Source organism: Pungitius pungitius, chromosome 15 (assembly GCF_949316345.1).
Source record: "Pungitius pungitius chromosome 15, fPunPun2.1, whole genome shotgun sequence".
Taxonomy (NCBI): Eukaryota; Metazoa; Chordata; class Actinopteri; order Perciformes; family Gasterosteidae; genus Pungitius; species Pungitius pungitius.
The window spans coordinates 18929883-18948964 of NC_084914.1; the positions used below are offsets into that span (position 1 = coordinate 18929883).

At 42.1% G+C, this 19082-nt stretch overlaps 1 protein-coding gene and 1 long non-coding RNA gene across 3 annotated transcripts in view; one reads left to right on the plus strand and one right to left on the minus strand.

The window, feature by feature from the left end:
- Positions 1 to 5853: 5853 nt before the first annotated feature.
- Positions 5854 to 13759, minus strand: ttpa (tocopherol (alpha) transfer protein). Its single transcript, XM_037459268.2, has 5 exons — positions 13555 to 13759; positions 10228 to 10381; positions 8879 to 9072; positions 7545 to 7655; positions 5854 to 6961 (listed from the first exon to the last, which is right to left on the minus strand). Exons 1-5 carry the CDS (start codon positions 13732 to 13734, stop codon positions 6713 to 6715), a joined length of 888 nt encoding a protein of 295 aa, XP_037315165.2. The 5' UTR covers positions 13735 to 13759; the 3' UTR covers positions 5854 to 6712.
- Positions 13760 to 14215: 456 nt separating this feature from the next.
- The window catches only part of LOC119203771 (uncharacterized), a 33076-nt gene continuing 28209 nt past the window's right edge, over positions 14216 to 19082 (plus strand). The window contains exons 1-3 of one of the 2 annotated variants that reach the window (XR_009942446.1): positions 14216 to 14445; positions 15016 to 15148; positions 16978 to 17539. This is a non-coding gene — a long non-coding RNA (uncharacterized LOC119203771). Of the gene's footprint in view, positions 14446 to 15015; positions 15149 to 16977; positions 17540 to 19082 lie in introns of those variants that run through there. The other variant, XR_005116637.2, reaches the window with a different exon arrangement.

Genomic DNA, 19082 nt, shown 5'->3' on the forward strand with positions numbered 1-19082 from the left:
TGGTGGACGTCCGAGGAAAGAGTGCAAGAGGAGCTGCAGCCAAAAAGAAATGAAGTTTACTTCTCCTGCTTCATAAAACCCAGAACCGCCTGAACCACGCTGGAACAGACACTTCACCAAACCAATAAGATACTCGCCACAAAATACTAGGCGGGACCGGCGTAGCGTCCGACCAATTGCGTTGGAGGGGCGTGTCGTAGGTTCAGCCCTGTGGAGTCTTATCTCCGCCCCGCCCCCAACGTTCTGGAACGTGGCAAAATGGAAGCTCCCTGCTTTCCTTTTTCCAGCCTCCACGCCGCTTGGATCAAAAACCCCATTAAACAGACTCTCACTCATCTCACAATAGCATATAGATTTCGCAAATTCGACTAAGAATTAATTACTATAAAAAGCTTCTTTGTTTGTTGAAAGTTACATTAAATAAGCCTCCTCATTTTTTTCTTTGGTATATGATAATTAAAATGTAAATCTTTATCTACAACACCATGTTGTTGTATAATAAACAACAACTGTCCAAGAGGCAGGAACAGGGTCCGCACAGAACCATGATCCATTGAAACCTACGCGGTGAGAAAGCACAAAAGCAGAAAAAGCTGATTTAGTGATGTGCATTAATGAGATGTGACTTCTTTTAGAAGGACAAAGAGAGGAAAGAGAAGTTCCTAGTCCGATAGCAGCTTATCTAAGGGCTGGTTCTTAAGCTTTGTCTTTAATGAGCTTATTAACTGAGGGGCTATGGTTGTCAGTGCAGAGAAGCTAATAGAGGAGTAATATGATCCTTTTTCTTAGTTCTTGTTAATAAACATGTTGCACCATTCAGAATCACGTGGTGAGGCTTAAGAGACGTATACGAGCAGCTTAGACCTTAGATCTGAAGTTAGTATTGTTAGAGGCAACAGCAGTCCCTGTAATTTGTACTTTTGTAAGATGGGAAGTTCTCAATAAAGCTTTTGAAATAAAATAATTCTGAATTTCCCCACCACCAGGTGGGGTACCTGTAAAACCACTACGACCCACTAGAGGGCCGTGCCTCATAGTTCGAGAAATGAATCCAACTGCAACAGGCTTCCTTTAGTCAAAGGCGGTGTTGACCAACAATCATCACTGAGGCTTTCATTTGAATTTCATTTTAAATTCATTAGTACCATTATTGCAGGACAAACAAAACCTGCCAGTCTCCCATTCGGTGCTTTCAGGCACACAGCCCCAGCCTTGTTGTGGGAGTCTTTGTTCTCTTCTGTCGGGATGTACGTAGATGTGATTGTAGATGTTAGGGCTGATCGAATCTTAGTTCCATGTAAAGCTTAAAATAGGATCAAGGATTATGGCTACAGGAGCCCACAACATGTATGGGCTCCTACAGATGACACCAGAAAATAATCCTTTCAAGTGTGAAATAACAAAAAGGGAGAAAGTTATCAAGTAAGCAACCTCGTGTGTTATGAGCTTAGATCAGAGATGAAGTTAAGGAGGCATAGACCTTCACCTCACTATCCGCCTGGTGATGGATAAGATGTGGGTGCAGTAGGGCAAAGGGCAGAGTGAGGCCTTCCCAAAGGTCAAAGGAGGGTTGTAGAAAGTAAAATTGCAGCTGCATTAAGCGTCTGGTGGAAAAGTAATTACAATCCTGTTAAGACAGTAAAATGCTCTCATTTGGGGGCATAAGTGAGCTGAAAGTCTTCTCTGGTTTCATTCACAGCGATGTCCCAATGGGCTAAGCCTTATCATTGCACGCAACTGTAAATGACTCCATTTGAAACACAGAGCCACCGACTCTTGAGAATAAAAGATTCATCGCTCTGTGTTTGCAAGGCTTGGACAGGAAACGTCGTGCCAATGATGCCGTGGGTTTTCCATCCGACCTCCGTTCATGGTTCAGCTGGTCATGCTTGCAGGTACATATCGTCTGAAAAACACCTGCTCCTTTTTAAAATAGAAATGAAACCCAAACGCTGAATTGAAAATGACCAGTTGTAGTTGATTTGATTTGTAGGACATGATTTGTTGGTATCGTATGTGGATGCAACTAGTCTCTTCCCCGATGATCCTGCCACAGACCATTGGAGCCACATGTCTCACTCCAGCAGCTCTCGTGCGCTCTCTGCTGACCGTGCACGTGAAGTCCATCTCTGTGAAGCAGTGAATCTCTCTGACCCTGGTCAGCCTTCGTGTGACTGCAACCTTACGGCTTGTTCTGCAGCCGTAGCCTATTCTAAAATTCTAAATGTGCTTCCATGCCCTTAATTTGATTTGAACCTTTGAAACCTTCTCATTCAATTGAAGGAAAAATTGTGTTCATAATTTTGACTGGTACTGTAAGTAAATTGACATAAGTAAAAAATGAAAGTGAATCCTTTGTATGGTTGCCTTCAACAGGGGATCCATATCATTTCTGTGAATCCCATTTTGATTAAAATCAAAAAGCCTTTTTCTGTTAAACCAACTCCATGCTATGCTACATGAATCAAGTCTGATCCCAGTGATTAAACATGTGTGAGCTGTTTGGGATCCCGTATGGGTATTTTATGATGTACACTTGGGTTTTGCTTAAAAAAGATTTCAGTCCTTGGCTTCATGATTAAGTCCAACTGTATAAAAACAAATCATTATTTTGTACATTTCTTCTTTTGTAATACACCAAAGGACATTTAAGCTGCCTAGGGAGGAACCAGGTGGACACAGGAAGCTCTTGATTAACTCGTAGATTACATCAAGTGGGTTTGCATCACATCCACACAGAAACAAACTGTTATGAAATAACAACATCTCACATGCTGGGGTCCAAAAGTCAACAGTGTGATTGTGAACATTGAGTGTTTCTCTTGTGTGATGTAATAGTGTGTCACAACCAGATTTCCCCTGGAGTCCTGCCTGTCAATCAATACCAACGCTCAAAAATACAGTTCAATTTAATTCATTATTGTGTATAGCCCAAAGTAACAAACCAAAGATAATTTCCGTATGAACACATGCAAGATCCTCTGTCCCCAAACATTCACATTACATTCCTACATTGTGCTTTATTCGGTAAGTTGGTTAGAAAGTCTGTACAGAGTGTGTGATGATGACCTGCTGGGTGTCCTCATACTGTTCACTGAGCGGTTCCAGTGTGTGTACGTACGGTAGATGGTGACATGTCAGCGCAACACTAACGCAATGTTGTCTTCAGGGGAAATTGGTGGCAGAAGTGATGACGTAACATCTATTTCTGCTTTTGACACCTGATTTTCATTCTGTCGACAGGTCCAGTCAACAACTTGGCCGCCTTTGGAAGGTGGCGCACAAAACAAACCAGAACATTTGTGAATTACACAGAAGTCTAAATGAGTTGTGGAAGGTTTCCCATCTATTATAGAGCTGTTTAAGTACCAAGTATGAGTGCCCCTCATACCTCACATTGACTACAGTCTCCAACTCTTTGCATGTGCTGTGGTCCAGTGTCAGCAGGGTCCAGACTGAGCCTATTAACTTCCCTCCGCAAAAAGGGCCTCAGCCAGGGGAGAGAGCATGGCTCCGTCTGTACAAGACAAGGACACACTTCTGAGATCTCAAATGACGTGCAGAGAATGAGCAGTGGAGAAAAGGCTAATCTCTCCTTTGTTTAACTTGTCATCAGCGAACTCTAGTCGTACTTACACAGTGGATTGATCCCTTGCATTTGGGCCCTGCAGTGTTGTAGATCATGTGGACTGAGCAGGGCTGATAGACATGTTTACTGACCTTCTAACACTGGTCAAAGGTCTGTACCGTCACAGACACAGAGACCTTCAGCTTTACACAGCCGCATTACTGAGACTATTAGACTTGTGACTTAATCAGTGGGGAAAGATTCATGAACTTAACAACATACATACTAACATGTAACCTCCAATTCAATGTTTTATTCATCTGTGTTGTTGCCATTATTAGACGGACTGGAGGGGGGAGACAAGTGGGACATGAACCGGCCCTCTGTGTGTACTTAAAGTGGACTACGGGACTCTCGCTGTACGCTGAGGTGGCTCCAATACTGTTGTATTCATTATTTACTCTATAAACCAGCATTTAAGTGTATATATGTTCATTGTAGGTTTTAGTAAACGGTTAGTACATCTGCCAAATAAATAAGGTAGGAGCAGAAGAAGCTGACCCTGCAAGAAACATTGCAGTCTCTTTTAGCTCTTTGCTTTAGTTCAATGTTCCTGTAGCAGGCAGAGTGCACGTTTGCTACACAATGGACAATGATTACATTCTGCATTCACCATGATAGGAAATCTGTAAGTTATCATAGCTCAGATTTAGGATATCTCATCATGGCCCCTTGATTTGATGAGCTCTTTTGCACAAACAATTCATCTATTCAATTCAATTCATTTTATTTTGTATAGCCCAAAATCGCAAATTACAAATTTGCCTCAGAGGGCTTTACAGTCTGTACACATGCAACATCCTCTGTCCCGAAACCCTCACATCGGCACAGGAAAAACTCCCCAAAATATGAAAAAACCCTTCAATGGGGAAAAAAGGGAAGAAACCTTAGGGAGAACGTCAGAGGAGGATCCCTCTCCCGGGATGGACAGACTGACATGGATGTCATGTGTACAGAATCAACAATGTAAAAGATGTACAATACATTCAACTCCTCTAACAGAAAGGTGGAAGGAGAGAGTGAGAGAGTGAGAGTGTGAGAGTGTGAGAGTGAGAGAGGGGCTCGGTGTGTCCTAAGAAGTCCCCCGGCAGTCTAAGCCTAGAGCAGCTTAACTAAGGGCTGGTCCAGGCTAACCTGAGCCAGCCCTAACTATTAGCAATATCAAAGAGGAACGTTTTAAGCTTTATCTTAAATGAACTGACCGAGTCTGCCCCCCGGACTGAAAGTAGAAGCTGGTTCCACAAAAGAGGAGCTTGATAACTGAAGCTCTGGCCCCCATCCTACTTTTTAAAACTCTAGGAACCACAAGTAGCCCAGCATCTACGGAGCGTAGATGCCTTGTAGGACAGTAGGGTGTAACGAGCTCTTGAAGGACATATCCTGGTCGAAGAGAACTCCAAGATTTCTGACGGTGCTGTTGGATACCAGAGCAATTCCATCCATAGAGACTGTATCACGTAACAGCTGACCTAGAAGGCGCTCTGGGCCTATCATCATAACTTCCGTTTTATCTGAGTTTAACATCAGGAAGTTGCAGGTCATCCAAGTTTTAATGTCTCCAAGACAATCCTGTCTAACAAGTCTAACAAGATGGTTGGTGTCTTCTGCCTCGATCAACAGATACAGTTGAGTATCGTCTGCATAACAGTGGAAGATTATGCTGTGTTTTCTGATAACGTCGCCCAGAGGAAGCATGTACAGGGTAAATAGAATCGGTCCAAGCACAGAACCTTGTGGGACTCCGTGACCAACATTCGTGGTCCTCAAGGATTCACCATCTGCTGAAAGTCTGCTCTCTGGTCAACAAGATGGATGAACTACTGCTCCTCAACAGGCAAATAGTAAATGGACTGTACTTGTAAAGTGCTTCTCTAGTCTATTGACCACTCAAAGCGCTTTAAAACTAAATGTCATCATTCACCCATTCACACACTAATGACAGCAACTACCACACACAGTGCCACCTGCCCATCAGTCACTAACATTCAGCAGCTACAGGAGCTTTGGCTTTTGGACTGCAGCAGACCTTATATACAGGTATGTATACTATATTTAATATATATATATATATATATATATATAAACAAACTAGTTTGAGCCTCAAACTGGATATTTACAATCTCGATACCTTTATTTCCCCAGGCCTCTAATGTGCATGAATCTTTCTTGTCTATTCATTATCAGACAAACAAAAACAGTTAGATGTTTGCTTCAAATAGAAAATCTTTCATGTTTAAAAATAACTTTAATCATATTGCAAACACCAAATTATTTAATACTTAAAAATGTGTCACATGAAAACAGTATAACTTTGTGTTTCCTTCTTTATGTAACTTCAAAGTATATACAATTTTGTGTGTTCAGAAAAACCCAAGCACAATAAATACATTCACTGTCTTTTTTGAAAATGGCAACAAAAATAAATGAATTACATCACTATGAACCTACAATTAATTCTAAATTCATTGGGAACAATTTCACAGTTTTCTTTACACTAAATAAACTTAAATAAACTTTACTATTAACATTAGCATTAAGCAGATACTACTACCATTTAAACACATTGACTTTGTATTTGTGGGAAATAAATGCTTTATACGCTTATATTGGATATCACTTCCATTTAGGTTTGTTACAATATAAAATGCTGGTTGTTCCACATGGACGTTAAGACAAATGTCACTACAACACTTTAGCATTTCTTGATATTTAGTTTGCTGTGGGGCGCCGATACATTATCACTTAAAAAGGCAAAGTACAACTTCTTCCCATTCTGGTCTTCAACCTGAGCGAAGTTAACAGCATCCCAACTTAAAACATTGACTTGAAATTGGGATAGTGTTCCTCACGCTGGACAAATTTGACCCAACAATCGGAGAAGTCTCCCTTTGGTCAGATTTCAAAGAGCAGTGCAAGAGGAGAACACTCGGTCCTGACGTGTTTAAACCAGCACGACTCTCCTCGTGCATCTAACATCTACTGTACTCACCAGTTAAAGCTTCAAAAACAGATGCCACCAAGTATTAGTTAAAGTTAAAACACGGCAGCACGTATATGTAATCTGAAGAGCCCAAAAAACCCAAACTATCCCTCAAAGAGCGGCTCGGCCTCCCCTTCCTCTGAGATCAAGGCGTCCTCAGGAGTGATGGCGATGTCACCTGTCGGGTGGCTGGAGATCTGCTGCAGTAGCTTCTCTGACTGAAGCAGCTGAAGGGTCCAGTCCTGACAGGCCTCCGCTATGCTCGGCCCCTCCCCTCCGTATTCTGGCGGTAGGACGGGCGGCGAGAAGAAGTCGCTTAGAGTGTCGTGGAAATCAACACCGTGCATATTGATCTATATTAGGGAGATAGAACTTGTTTTTAACAATGTTAAGAGGGATGTTGTAAAGGAATAATTACACAGTTTAACTGACGATTGGTCTCAAATGTAACATGAATAAATCCAGTTGTTTGAAGAAACATAAATAGATAATACTGACAAACAGATTATAATTAATCATTAACACTATTCATGACTACATTTGTTTTAATCCATAAAATAAGTCTTTCATTTACTAATAATCTGAACTTTATCATGAAAGAAAAACATTTACAATTTTTGATGGTTCACAAACTTCAGAGCGGTTGAAATAGTTTTTTTTTTAGGATGGATCCTTCTAGACCAGCTGCTACAACTAAATTATTTTTTGTTTATTACCAGCTACTATAAAAAAAAAAGGATCATTAATGATTGACAATTAGTATTGTGTCAAAAAAACATTAAAAAAAATAAGGTTTCAAAAAATATTTGCTCTTTTTTTCAATTTCAATGATCCGCTCTGAAGGAGTTGTATAACCCATTGCACACTACTAAGGGGACATGGGGGGCATGGGGGGGTTATTTTCAATGGAATCAGTGTGATGGACAGGTTGCTTACCCTCTGCTTGATCTTTTCTGGCAGGAAAGGACGAATCATGGCGAAGACTGGCCGGAAGAACATTGGCTCGTTGACCAGATGAATTCCTCGAACTTTTAGTGGAAAAGAGTCCTGAACAGCAAACACACAACAAGGATGTGTGTAAGAACACTGTCAGCAGCTCAAAAACATCCCATGGAGCTTTTTGCTCATATGAACTGCAGCTAAAGCCTGGAATTAGGCCCACGTATTCACTACAGACGGTATACAGGTGACCCTGAAGCCGTCCATGGGTCTGGGTTTTGGAGCCTTGGTTTTGGCATTTTGCTCGTCACCATCTTGTTTCTTGCAGTGCGTTTTCAGACAAGAGGGTCGAGACAAGTTTTGCTCTTAAATAATGCTGCAGATATCAATGGAATGGGGCTCAGGAGGTGGCTCATAGGTACCAGTGTTCCCCCCCACCATCCCCCCACAGGGGCCTCCCCCCGCTAAAAATTATCTCCCGCCCCCTGAAAAAGTGTGGAATAAAAATTAAAAAAATATAATTTTTTTCCACGCATGGGGTGTCCGCTAAAACACGTGTGCGCACATGTCCGTATATGCGCACACGCGTACCCACGGACACACATCCAGCCCCCCGGGGGGTCCGGCCACCCGTCGCTTCTCTTAGTCAAGGTTTCCAAAGGAAAATGACCAAAAGCATCAGATAAACGACATTTTCTAAAGCAACATCAAGTTTATTTAGAAACTCTTTAACTGACACGTATCCTCACAAGATGGCATCAGCTCAAATGTCTGGGGAAGAGATTCATTTGCTTTTGGTTGGGCCAAAATAATCTCCCCAATAGAACATGTTTGACATAAACACTGATTTTAGACAGATTTAACAAGTACACATAATAACCCAATAACCCAGCTACTTTGCAACCAATGAGTGCACTGCGATGCCCTAATAACGTTAATGGTGTGTTGTGTTGTGTTCCTTAATGCAGGGGGACCGGGCCGCTCGGTCTCCCCCTGCAGCCACGCAGCGCCCCGTCCTGCCGGGTCCCGCTCTGTGTCCCGTGCACCTATTATTTTTTTGTTGAATTTATTTAGGATATTTTTTTTTTATTAACTATTTGGACAAATAACGTTCTTTGTTCTTTGAAAGATTGTACTTACATTACTATGCTATTACATTGTCATGATGTTATCAGTGGCATAAAACAGTCAGAAAATTGCAATAATATCGCATATTGGAATAAATGTTGGTGCAATAATTGACGTAATTGTAGTTGATGAAAAGTGTGGTATGGCAGATAGAAGAAGTAGTTTTCACAAGAATCCAACATAAAGCAAGATTTGTGTCTTACCGAAAGTACAGAGGATATCTTTTTGGCAAGAGAAGGGTTAATCTGCAGGGCATGGCCCAAACTCCATCCCTGCAGGTCAAATATGACCTTTAGCCCCCGCCTCTGCGTCTCTGTCTCCGCGGAGATGATCTCAGAAGTTATCAGGCTGACTCTGAACACCTGGACCGCTGTCCAGTCCTTCGGGTTCCACTGGCCTGCAGACACAGAGCACACGGTCACTCTCTGGGTGGAGTGGGTCATTGTCTGCTTCTGGTTGTAAATACATACAATTCAAGGTTGACCACTTGCTATTTTTAAATTGGTAACTAAATAAAGACAACCACTCAGTATAAAGGCACAAGGCATGGTCTCTGTAGAGTGCACATAGGTGAGGATTGAGAGGGATTCTATTGATATCAGTACAAACATTGTTTTTAAGAAAGGGGGGGTTGTATCACGTACTTTTACATAGTCAATGGATTCCCTGAAGTTGTTGGCAGTCAGACAGCACTTGAAAAAACCAATGTATTGCAGCCAAATGATTTAAAGACATAGCAACAGATTAAAACAAACAACAACAATACAGTGGCACACCAGAATGTACCCAAATGATTGGCCACCTTCTTGTTGATTTACAGGCCACCCAAGAGATAACTGTCCCTTTAAAAGGGTAAAAGCTCCACTATATTCCAAGCTAGGCCCTGTGTGCTACTTGGTGCTGTACAAGTAGCTTCAGTTAGTTCCACTGTTGTGTCTCCCTTAGCTCATCAGAGATGCTTTTCTGTGCTATTCTTATTCTGCCAGTCAAGGGAAGGTTGGATTGCTACCAGCGGTAATACCCACTTTTCAGTCGTTATCATGATATTCAAATATATATATTGCAATGCTGTTCATTGGAATTTTGCATTTTCATGAACCTGTAGCTCCTCCATGTTTCCCCCTTTCGGCCCTGAGTCACTCACACAGCTGCTTTTCAGAGTTCAGAATGTATTTAGGGAGTCTGTTCTGTTTAAAAACTATTCTTATACATTAGGTATTTGTCAAACTTATAAACCTTTTAAACTTCCATTAAATTAAATTTAGATTGAACGGAGCGCGTGGGATTCCCAGGAAAGGATGCATACATTTAATCCACCAGCTCCCTGTAAACTCCCCAGTTAAACCTTTTTAATTATTCATTTTTAAGACCGCTGTGTCTACCCTGTAAAGCTCAGAGTATCTGAAGATGTAATACATAGTGATAACAGGCCTAAAGAGGAACATCTGATTGCATGGAGGTCATGGAAATCTTGGACCACTGAAAATGTAACGTAATAGTAATGCTTTGGAGTAGAAAACGTCTTCATCAACACACACACACACATACTGACCGATTCTGTAGATGAGCACCCTGCTGCCGGTGTGATCTCGCTGCGGGAGGACGGCGTGGTAAGTTGTGTTGAGGAGGCCAATCACCGAGGACGGAGACAGGCAGGTGCTGATCTCAGGACTCTCCCTCCGCCACCGCTGGTAGTTCAGTAAGAGCTGCAGGACACGTGAAGTTAACAGGAGATAAACACCAGGCCATAATGTTGAAGTGGTCCAGCACTGGAGTGTGTTCTTCAAACCTCTGTTAGTGTGCTGAAAGTCAGAGTGAGTTTGTGTACCAGCCATACAGACAGCTGGGCTTAGACCTAGTTGGGTGAGTTCCAGCTATTGGACATCAGGACATTATGTTACCAAGCATTCTTGTAGAGCCAAGCCCTGTGTGCTCCCTGCACTGTCTCGTTTTGGGGAGGTTTGTGCTGCACTGGGGGCTGGGCCGCTCATGTTATTTAAATTCTCCATGAGCTGAAGGGGGTGAAGGCCAGTCGCTGCACAGGGTAAGAAAAGCGCTCATCTGACTCTGTTTTGTATCAAGAAGGAGAAAGTGCATGTAATTGGGAGAGAATCCAGTCATTCCCTCTACCTGCGGCCCGGTACCAGGTGGTCCACGGACTGCTGCTTGGTGACCCCTGCTTTAGATCACTAATTCAAAAAGTAGCAGACGCCCACGTGCCACCCCTGGTCTGCTGATGTATATGTGGCCTCTTGGAACATTTGCTACCCCATGGAAGGGTCCTGTAGGTCAGAGGTCCCTAACCTTATTTGCCTCATGGACCAGTTTTATGTTAGACAACATATTTTGCGGACCGGTCTCGGTGAGGCGGATAAACAGGACAAAATACCCGGCCGGCAGGTGGACAGTGCAGTTCGTTGGTGGACGATACTGCCTCGCGCAGCCCAGTGTGGACAAAGTATTTATTCTTTCTGTGTGGCCCAGCTTCCAAACTGGCCACGGGCCGGTACCAGTTGGGGACCATCTGGTTGTGCACCATTCCTGTAGTTTATATACCCTTCTGGTCTGGTGCTGTATACTGTGGTAAACACTGCTCTGTATTTTTTTGCATGACTGACCAGGATTAATTTCCTTCATTGCCATTTCTCCCCAGACGAACTACCATCATTAATTCATGACATTTTACTGGGTTGTGTACCCATGACAAGTGAGTAACTCTCTGCTCTACCGTTTGCAGAGTATTCCATTTACGCACAAAAAAAGTGATAGAAAGTCAAAATGTATGCGAAACACAAAGGACACCTCTCTGTTATCCCAGCGGTCCGCAGGTGACAACCAGAAACAACCCTAATCTACCAACATTTCTACCAATACTTTGCAGCACATTGAGACCAATGGGTCCAGCTGGCAGACGGTCCGTTCTGCTGAGTAAGGTTTCGCTGACGAGCCATTGAACCGGAAAGTCTGAATCTGGGAAGATCTTGCCAACACATGTCTTATCTCATTATTTGGATTTTCCAACCGCATCATTTTTTAAACCAGAGTAGTGGGCTGCCATTGTTCTTGGAATGCATAACTCTCAACAAAGAGGATATCCAGCCAATCCAAACACAATTGGATGTAGGGTTAGTACTCTGAGGACCAGAACACGGAGGATGGGGTTTTGTGAGCAGACGAATAGATCACGGGAAACAGACTTTGGTTGGGAATGTTTGATTTTATGGAACTAACTTGCGCTCCCAAACGGAGACTACTGGAAGTACAGCACGGCTCACAGACCACAGGAGGGTTATTCCTGGGCTTTTAGATCATAAAAAAAACAGACCCAAGGTCAGTGACACCGGAGACGCAGGTGTGCAAAGAGCTTTGTGGGCTCATGATGTTGCTGACTATTCATGCATGGTCCAAAGATATTACAGTCAAACTCTACATACTTTCACTCCTGCAAGAGTTTAGATTGGGGTGCCCACATTCTTTTGGCTCGCAAGCTACTTCTAAATCGAACAAGTCATGACGGAGGGAGGGGGCGGAGTCAGTCCAGTGATTGAGTGTTAGCGGTAACCAAACGGATCTACAACGCTGAGTATCCCAAGTGCAAAACAAGTCAACATTCTGGGTCATTAGTTACCTTACTGGATGAAATTAAATCTGTCCAGCAGGCGATTGTTCACGTATGATGTTATGTTTATGATGACCTGACAGGATTTCTTTTCAATGACAAGCTGCCGGCGCTGCCTTGGCGACTGAGCGGTCAATCTCGACCCGTTGGGACTCCCTGCTTTAGATGATTCTGCTGGAAGATGTTGAAGTTCATGGAGTCTTTTACCATTGAAAAGACGTTTACAAAAGTCCCATCCCTAGAAAATTCATTGCTTCATCTGCACAGTATTGGGAGCTGAACATGAACGCGTCAAAACCATACACAAGTAAAAGTATTATCAGAAAAAAGTAGGAAAAGCGTGACTTGTGGTAGAAGTTAAAGTATGTGTGATATCATATTATTATAATGATATATTTATATCCAGCCCGGGAGGGTCTCCACTTTGACGTCCTCCATGTGTTTACTCTGAGAAGCTTTAGGCCAGAGGTATAATCACTGAATGTGTCATTAATGAGGTTGAGGAAGAGGAAGGTAAGTGGGGGATTGCATGTTTGACACCATAATGGCGCCAGAGAGGAACTGTTGAAATCACAGCCAATCCGTGAAGGTTGTAACCACCTGCAGACACAAAAAGGCCATTTTTGGAGAAAGCTCTTTAGACAACCTTACCAGAATGGTCTGAAAGGAGAGCCTGTATTTCGCGGAATATTACACTATTAATTTAAGCTATTTATTAAGCTTGATTTACTTTGTAATTTTACAAATTCAAGGGAATTCAGGACCTTGTGCCACCGTGTTCTAATTGAGCTCCAGACCCCACAGTACTTGAACGTATTCAACAAAATGTTCATTTTTCTATAACCTACAGAAGACATATTCTACTGCATTTATGTTCCATTGTAACTCAATTATATTCAATTGGGAAGTTTAATTTGCAGAAATATAACGATCATATGTTTGTGTCCAACGAGAACCACGTGACAGCACTTTGATGAAGATGCATTTCCCAGCTGATCTGGTTTGTTCGAAAATACATTGTGTGTAGTTCCTTCGTACGATGATTTATTTAAAGGATTTAAGTACACTTAAGAATAAGACACAGTGATGCACGTGCAATGATGTAGCACAACATGCAAGGAAGCACAGTAGAAGTTCCTCTAATGTGTGCTGAAGGCTGAAGTTCCACTTCATCACTGACAGTAACTGACGTTACATGCTTCCTTCACAAGGTATGATATTATATATAATACTTCACAACCTTTCACAAGTGTTTCGTACCTTCAGAGAGAGCTCCTCGTCGAAGTCTCTGGCCCGCAGAAACTTGATGAGGAACTTTCCGGAGAAGGTGGAGACGGCGGACAGCTCCCCGGCCTGCAGGGCTCTCCGCCTCAGGCCGCTCACGGCCGGCCGCAGCAGCTCCGAGTCGTCCGGGAATTCACTGAGCTGCGCCCCGTTCATGTCGCTCCAAGGGCCGCCAACATTTTACTGACGCCGCTGCTGGAGGGAGCGAGGCAGCGAGGGAGGGAGGGAGGGAGGGAGGAGGAGTCGTAGGGCGGGCTTAGGGGAGGGCGCTGTGTCTCTGAGCGGGGGGGGGGGGGGTTCAACTTCTGGTAAAATGACCACTTAAGTATAAATACATAAATGTATAAATAAATAAATAATAATGAAGTGAAGATAGAGAATGTGAAGATAAATAAATAAATGTATGAATAAAAAAAAATAATTCTGAAATAAATATGGAAATAAGTAAATGAATGTAACCATAAATAAATAAAAGTTGATATTAAAACAGGTCATTAACAAATAAGTACCATATATTTATTTCTACATTTCCACATTTATTTATGCGTGCGTCTGCATGCTAATGAGGTGGGAGGTCCTAACCTCTGTGTGAAGCAGGATTGGTCAGAGCGGTGTGATCCTCATGCTCTACTGCTTCTGTCTGGAAGTCCGCTCCTCGCCAGAAGCTGTCAGCATTTGGCTTCATGGTGTTTTCAAACCACTTCAAATCGATTGTGATCGTGAGCAAGAAAGACGCGCTTCAGTTTCTGCTGGATAAAGTGAGGACTTGTCTCAGCTCCATGAAGACATGATGTGGAACCAGAGGACGATGGACGTCCATCGTATATTTTATTCTCCTTTGGGGGCAGCTGCTCACAGGATGCTGCGGTACGGAATAAGGTCATAATGTCAAGTGTTTTATTTACTATATTTTAAAAGTGGCTGTAAATCGTTTTGCAAATGTACATAATGTTTACTGATGGTAACTTTTATGAACTTTTTACACGGTTGCCATGGAATAAACTCTTATATATCAGATCATTTGAAACCCCATTACTTGATTACATGAAGTTAAATGTGGTCCGATTTTGCACCTTTTAATTAAGCACAATTGCATCATTTTGACCCTTATGAACCTGCTGCATTCAGAAACAAGTGAAATATGTTTAACTTAAAATATATATTGCAGTAAAATGGATATGGCCAAATGTATATATACATATATATATATATATATATATGTATATATATATGTATATGAGAGAAAATGAGATTATTTATACATACATATATATATACAGTATACTGTATGTATGTATGTAAAAATAATCTCATTTTTAAACTGCAGTTTACGACAGATCGATGTTGACTTGTGATCAACATGTGCTGTTTGTACTGTGAGGTCACATCGCTTTTGTTGTCTTTTCTGACTTTTGTCTTGTTGTTTTTGATGACCAGAGTCCACCACCTATAAACTCCATTAGAGGACCACGATTTGGATGAAACTGGGACTCAAATTCTGCAGCAACATCCCAACACTGGATACCAAATGGAGGTTGGGCCTTGAATGCACCACACACACGTATACAAGGTAAGTGACTGTAGTCGTTATCTGTTTGGTTATTTACTTGTGCACAGATTCTGATCAGATGAGATACCAACAGTGCTCACTCACTCTATACCTTCTATTTCTATTCTGAAGTCTGAAGGAGAGCTTTGCTAAAGTAGATTGTAAGTTGCAGCCAGTCTGATTATATCCTAGCACACCTTACAGGAAGGTGATCTGACGCACTGCATGTAGAAATGCATCACTCATAGATAGTTATTTAGTCTCCACAAGGGAAGACTGCAGACACCCCCCACCCACTGGGTGCCAGGTGTGACGTCATGTGGCCGCGGAGGTGAAACTGGTTGGTTTGCGGTTCTCTGTGAACGCTACATGGCTATCCAACAGTTTAATACATCGTTAGTGTTATGACCCAGTGTCATAATAAAGTGCAGCTCACCTCCCTGCCTGAGGGGGGTGCTGTTATATTGTATACGTCTGTATATAAGAGGGATCCTGTGAGAGCCAGCCCGGCCTCTTCTTTTACCCGTCTCTCCAGCTTCCAACCGGGCCATGCTGCACCTCGTGGACTTTTGGGTGGTGGGGGGGGGTTAGCAAGGAGGTCGGTAGGGGTGAGAAGCCTTTTTGTTTTCTCCTGTTTTCAGGTAGGGAGTGAGTGTTTTGTTTGTTGTTTTGGGCCACGCTCACCCTGAAGTTCTTGACCTCGTCCTTGTAATAAATAACCATTGTGAACGAGAACACTGCGGCATTGGTCTTAATTTGGGAGGTGGGGAGACTCTTGTGTATGCTACTTGCGGCTCCCCTAGGCCGGGCGTAACAGTTAGCATGTTGGCACCTTGAACAACAGCATTTAGGAAACGTGAGCTAAACTTCTTCTGTTGTTACGCCTCCTTCACGTTAAACAGGAACTCAGTTCCCAAGCTGCTCAGACGCATCTCGCCCGGTAGAAGCCATGAGCTGCTGGCAGCTTCTAGACGCTCTACAGGAGCCAAGTGCTGGGATCGATTGCTTCTGTCTCGCTCCTCTATTTGACCAATCCTGCTCAAGAAGGAGGTTCGGCCCGCCTGAGCTCATTTACATATGACACAGAAATGCAGGCATAAATAAATGAAGAAATACAGAAATGTAGAAATACCGAAATGTAGAAACACAGAAATGTAGAAATAAATAAATGTAGGAATAGATGTATTTAATTATGTTCTGTTTAGGTGTAAACTTATATTAATACATTCATGTATTTATTCTTTTATAAAATTGATTTATTTATACCTGTATTTGCGCATTTATTAATTTATTTACACTTGAGTCATTTTTGTCCGCCATAACAGTCTGAACTGTTCTGAATCAACAAGCAAAAAGGCTCCAACTCCTCCCTCTGCTGGACACCAGCAGCAACTGGACGCAGCTGCCCGATCTCTGCAGGCCTCCTTCACCATTATGACTTTGCACACTATCCATAAGTTTCAGCTTCTGCAAATCTCTCCTTCTTGCAGGTCCATCAGTGGCCTGTGGTGGAAGAAGTAGTAAGATATTCCTCAGATAAATCTAAGGACTGACACCTGCATGTAGAAAACACTCCAAAATAATCTTAAATAGGTATAATGATTTACAATTCAATTCAACATGTTTTGCCCAAAATCTCAGATAACAAATCGGCCTGTAGACAACGTTGAGAACGTTTAAGACCCGAGCAACATTCCTCTTTTCTCCAGGCACCCACAAACCAATTATTTACTGATAAGTAAAGTACGTTTAGCATTAATCACCAACGGCACTGTGATTGCTGTACAGACGTGGACGTGTTTATTTGCTTTGGGTACCTCATACTACCTTTTCATATTTTTCTTCTTTAGCTCTCAATGGCTGCTGTCTTCGTCATAACGGCATGAAGAGGATCCCACCGCATTGTAGGGGTAATCTCCCTACAACTATTTTCTTTTTGTTTAAATCGGTTTAAAACCCCCCAACAACTGACTTGTAGTTAAGTATTTCAAGATTTGAATTCCATAATGTTTTTTTCACCTGAGGTTTTACTTTGACGTTAAGACAAACTGAACTGTGGTCCGACCGCTGCCCAATTTCACACTCCATAGCTCTATAGATGTCCTATTTATTCATAAAGTAGTCAATTCTAGCATATCGTGTGTGTGTGTGTGTGTGTGTGTGTGTGTGTGTGTGTGTGTGTGTTGTAGCTCGCACCAAATATCAACTGTACCAAATTCTTTGAATATGGTATTAATTGTTTTCATGACATGATTAGGGTTTGATGGTTTGTGTCTGGACCACCATTCATGTCAATGTCCAAGTCACTTCCACGTATTGCTATTTTCGCGGTTGGTCTCCTGTTTTACTTATTTTAGAAAAATAAAGTCTCTACGTGCAAGTAAACAGCATTGCGTCTCACACCATCTCATTCATTCACATCGCTCATGGTGTCCCCCCCTCCCAGGAGATTGGAAGAGCTGGGCTGAAGAAGCCTCCAGTGAACCAATATTGATGGTCATATGAGACTTGAACCAAGGGACTTCTCTATTTTGGGAAATAATATTAATATTCATACTTTATTTCACTTTAACTCTATTGCTTATTACTTCTGTTAGTTATCAAAATTCTTTATCATTTTTAAACTCGAGCCAATTGACTTTTGACTTAAGATTATAAACCCTGTTTGGATAAGGATTCAACATTAGATATGAAGATGAAATCTGATGCATCGCTTCAGTGTTAAAACTGATCAAATAACTGCTGTCTGTGGTTCTGGGCTGTGGCAATAATTTAGAAAAATAATAGCTTGCAGCAACATATGGAAAAAAAGAACTGAACTAGTTCATTTTTTTGGAACTGTGAACTTAATTTGAATATTTTGAAGTTTGAACTATGAACTGAACTAGTTCATTTTAAAATGTGTGAACTTTGAACTTCAAAGTTCATGTAGAAAGTGAACTTTCCCAACACTGATAACAATAGCTGCTAATCATACACATATTAATATACACTGTGATGAGGTCAAATACATTATAGAAAAAGTACCAACGTGGTAATAAAGAGAACAACCCCGGGGACTGTGTCATGTCTCAGTCGCCTCAGAATGGTTTTGATTGCAGCCTGACGTTAAACTGCTCTCCCTCCAAATAGAAATGGAGGTGGATGGAAATCATCTTGTGATGTTCCCGTGAACATACAGGCTCTTTCTACTGCTATGTATGGTCCAAGCCATTGTCCAGGTATAAGGAAAGCACTGTTTAGCACAACCATTTGGATTGTAAACATGTTCCAGTCATCACTCTGAGAGTTTGAGATGCTCTGGTCATAAAAACTGATGTGCTACTACTTTATAATACATCGGACACCTGATCTGATGCTGAAGATGCTAGTGGCAACACCCCAAAAACATTCCCCCTTGCATTTATGACTCCCATATGCAGTGAACAGACTAAGACAAAGTTATCTTCATGTTTTTACTGAGAACCTGGAACAGGGGTTGGGGAAGCATCACGCTGCTACTGTACATACAAGACAACAGCCACAGCACAATTATGCAATGCTTCGAATCAATATTTTCATCAATAATCAACATCTCTGGGTCACAACATGGAACAAAATGCTCTCTGAGCGTTCACAGAACTGGTAAAGCAACCAGAAAATGGCTTCCTTTCATTTTGCTTCAACTAACTGTATTTTTTATAAATGACTTATTTTCTAAGCAACATGTTTTTGGTGTAGAAATACAGTAAACTTAACAGCATGGCTTTATTTCCCTGGACTGTGGACCTCTGAAGGTCCAGGGTCAGAGAGGACTAGAGGGTGATGTTGGTGTGTTGACAACCATTCATTTAATAAAAGGCCTTTGAGAGCACAACATCCTCTGGGGGTCCTGGACCTGAGGAGTGGACAGTGTTGCCATGGAAACTGATCCCAACTGAGCTTCAACCTCGTGCTGCTGCTATTGATGGTCCAG

What these genes read in the sequence shown, in the direction of transcription:
- ttpa (XM_037459268.2), bottom strand. Translation starts at nt 13,734, where the DNA reads ATGAACGGGGCGCAGCTCAGTGAATTCCCGGACGACTCGGAGCTGCTG. An exon ending in ACGAGGAGCTCTCTCTGAAG is followed by an intron (nt 10,382 to 13,554) that starts GTACGAAACACT and finishes CGTGTCCTGCAG; the next exon opens with CTCTTACTGAACTACCAGCG. An exon ending in CAGAAAAGATCAAGCAGAGG is followed by an intron (nt 6,962 to 7,544) that starts GTAAGCAACCTG and finishes TCCCTAATATAG; the next exon opens with ATCAATATGCACGGTGTTGA.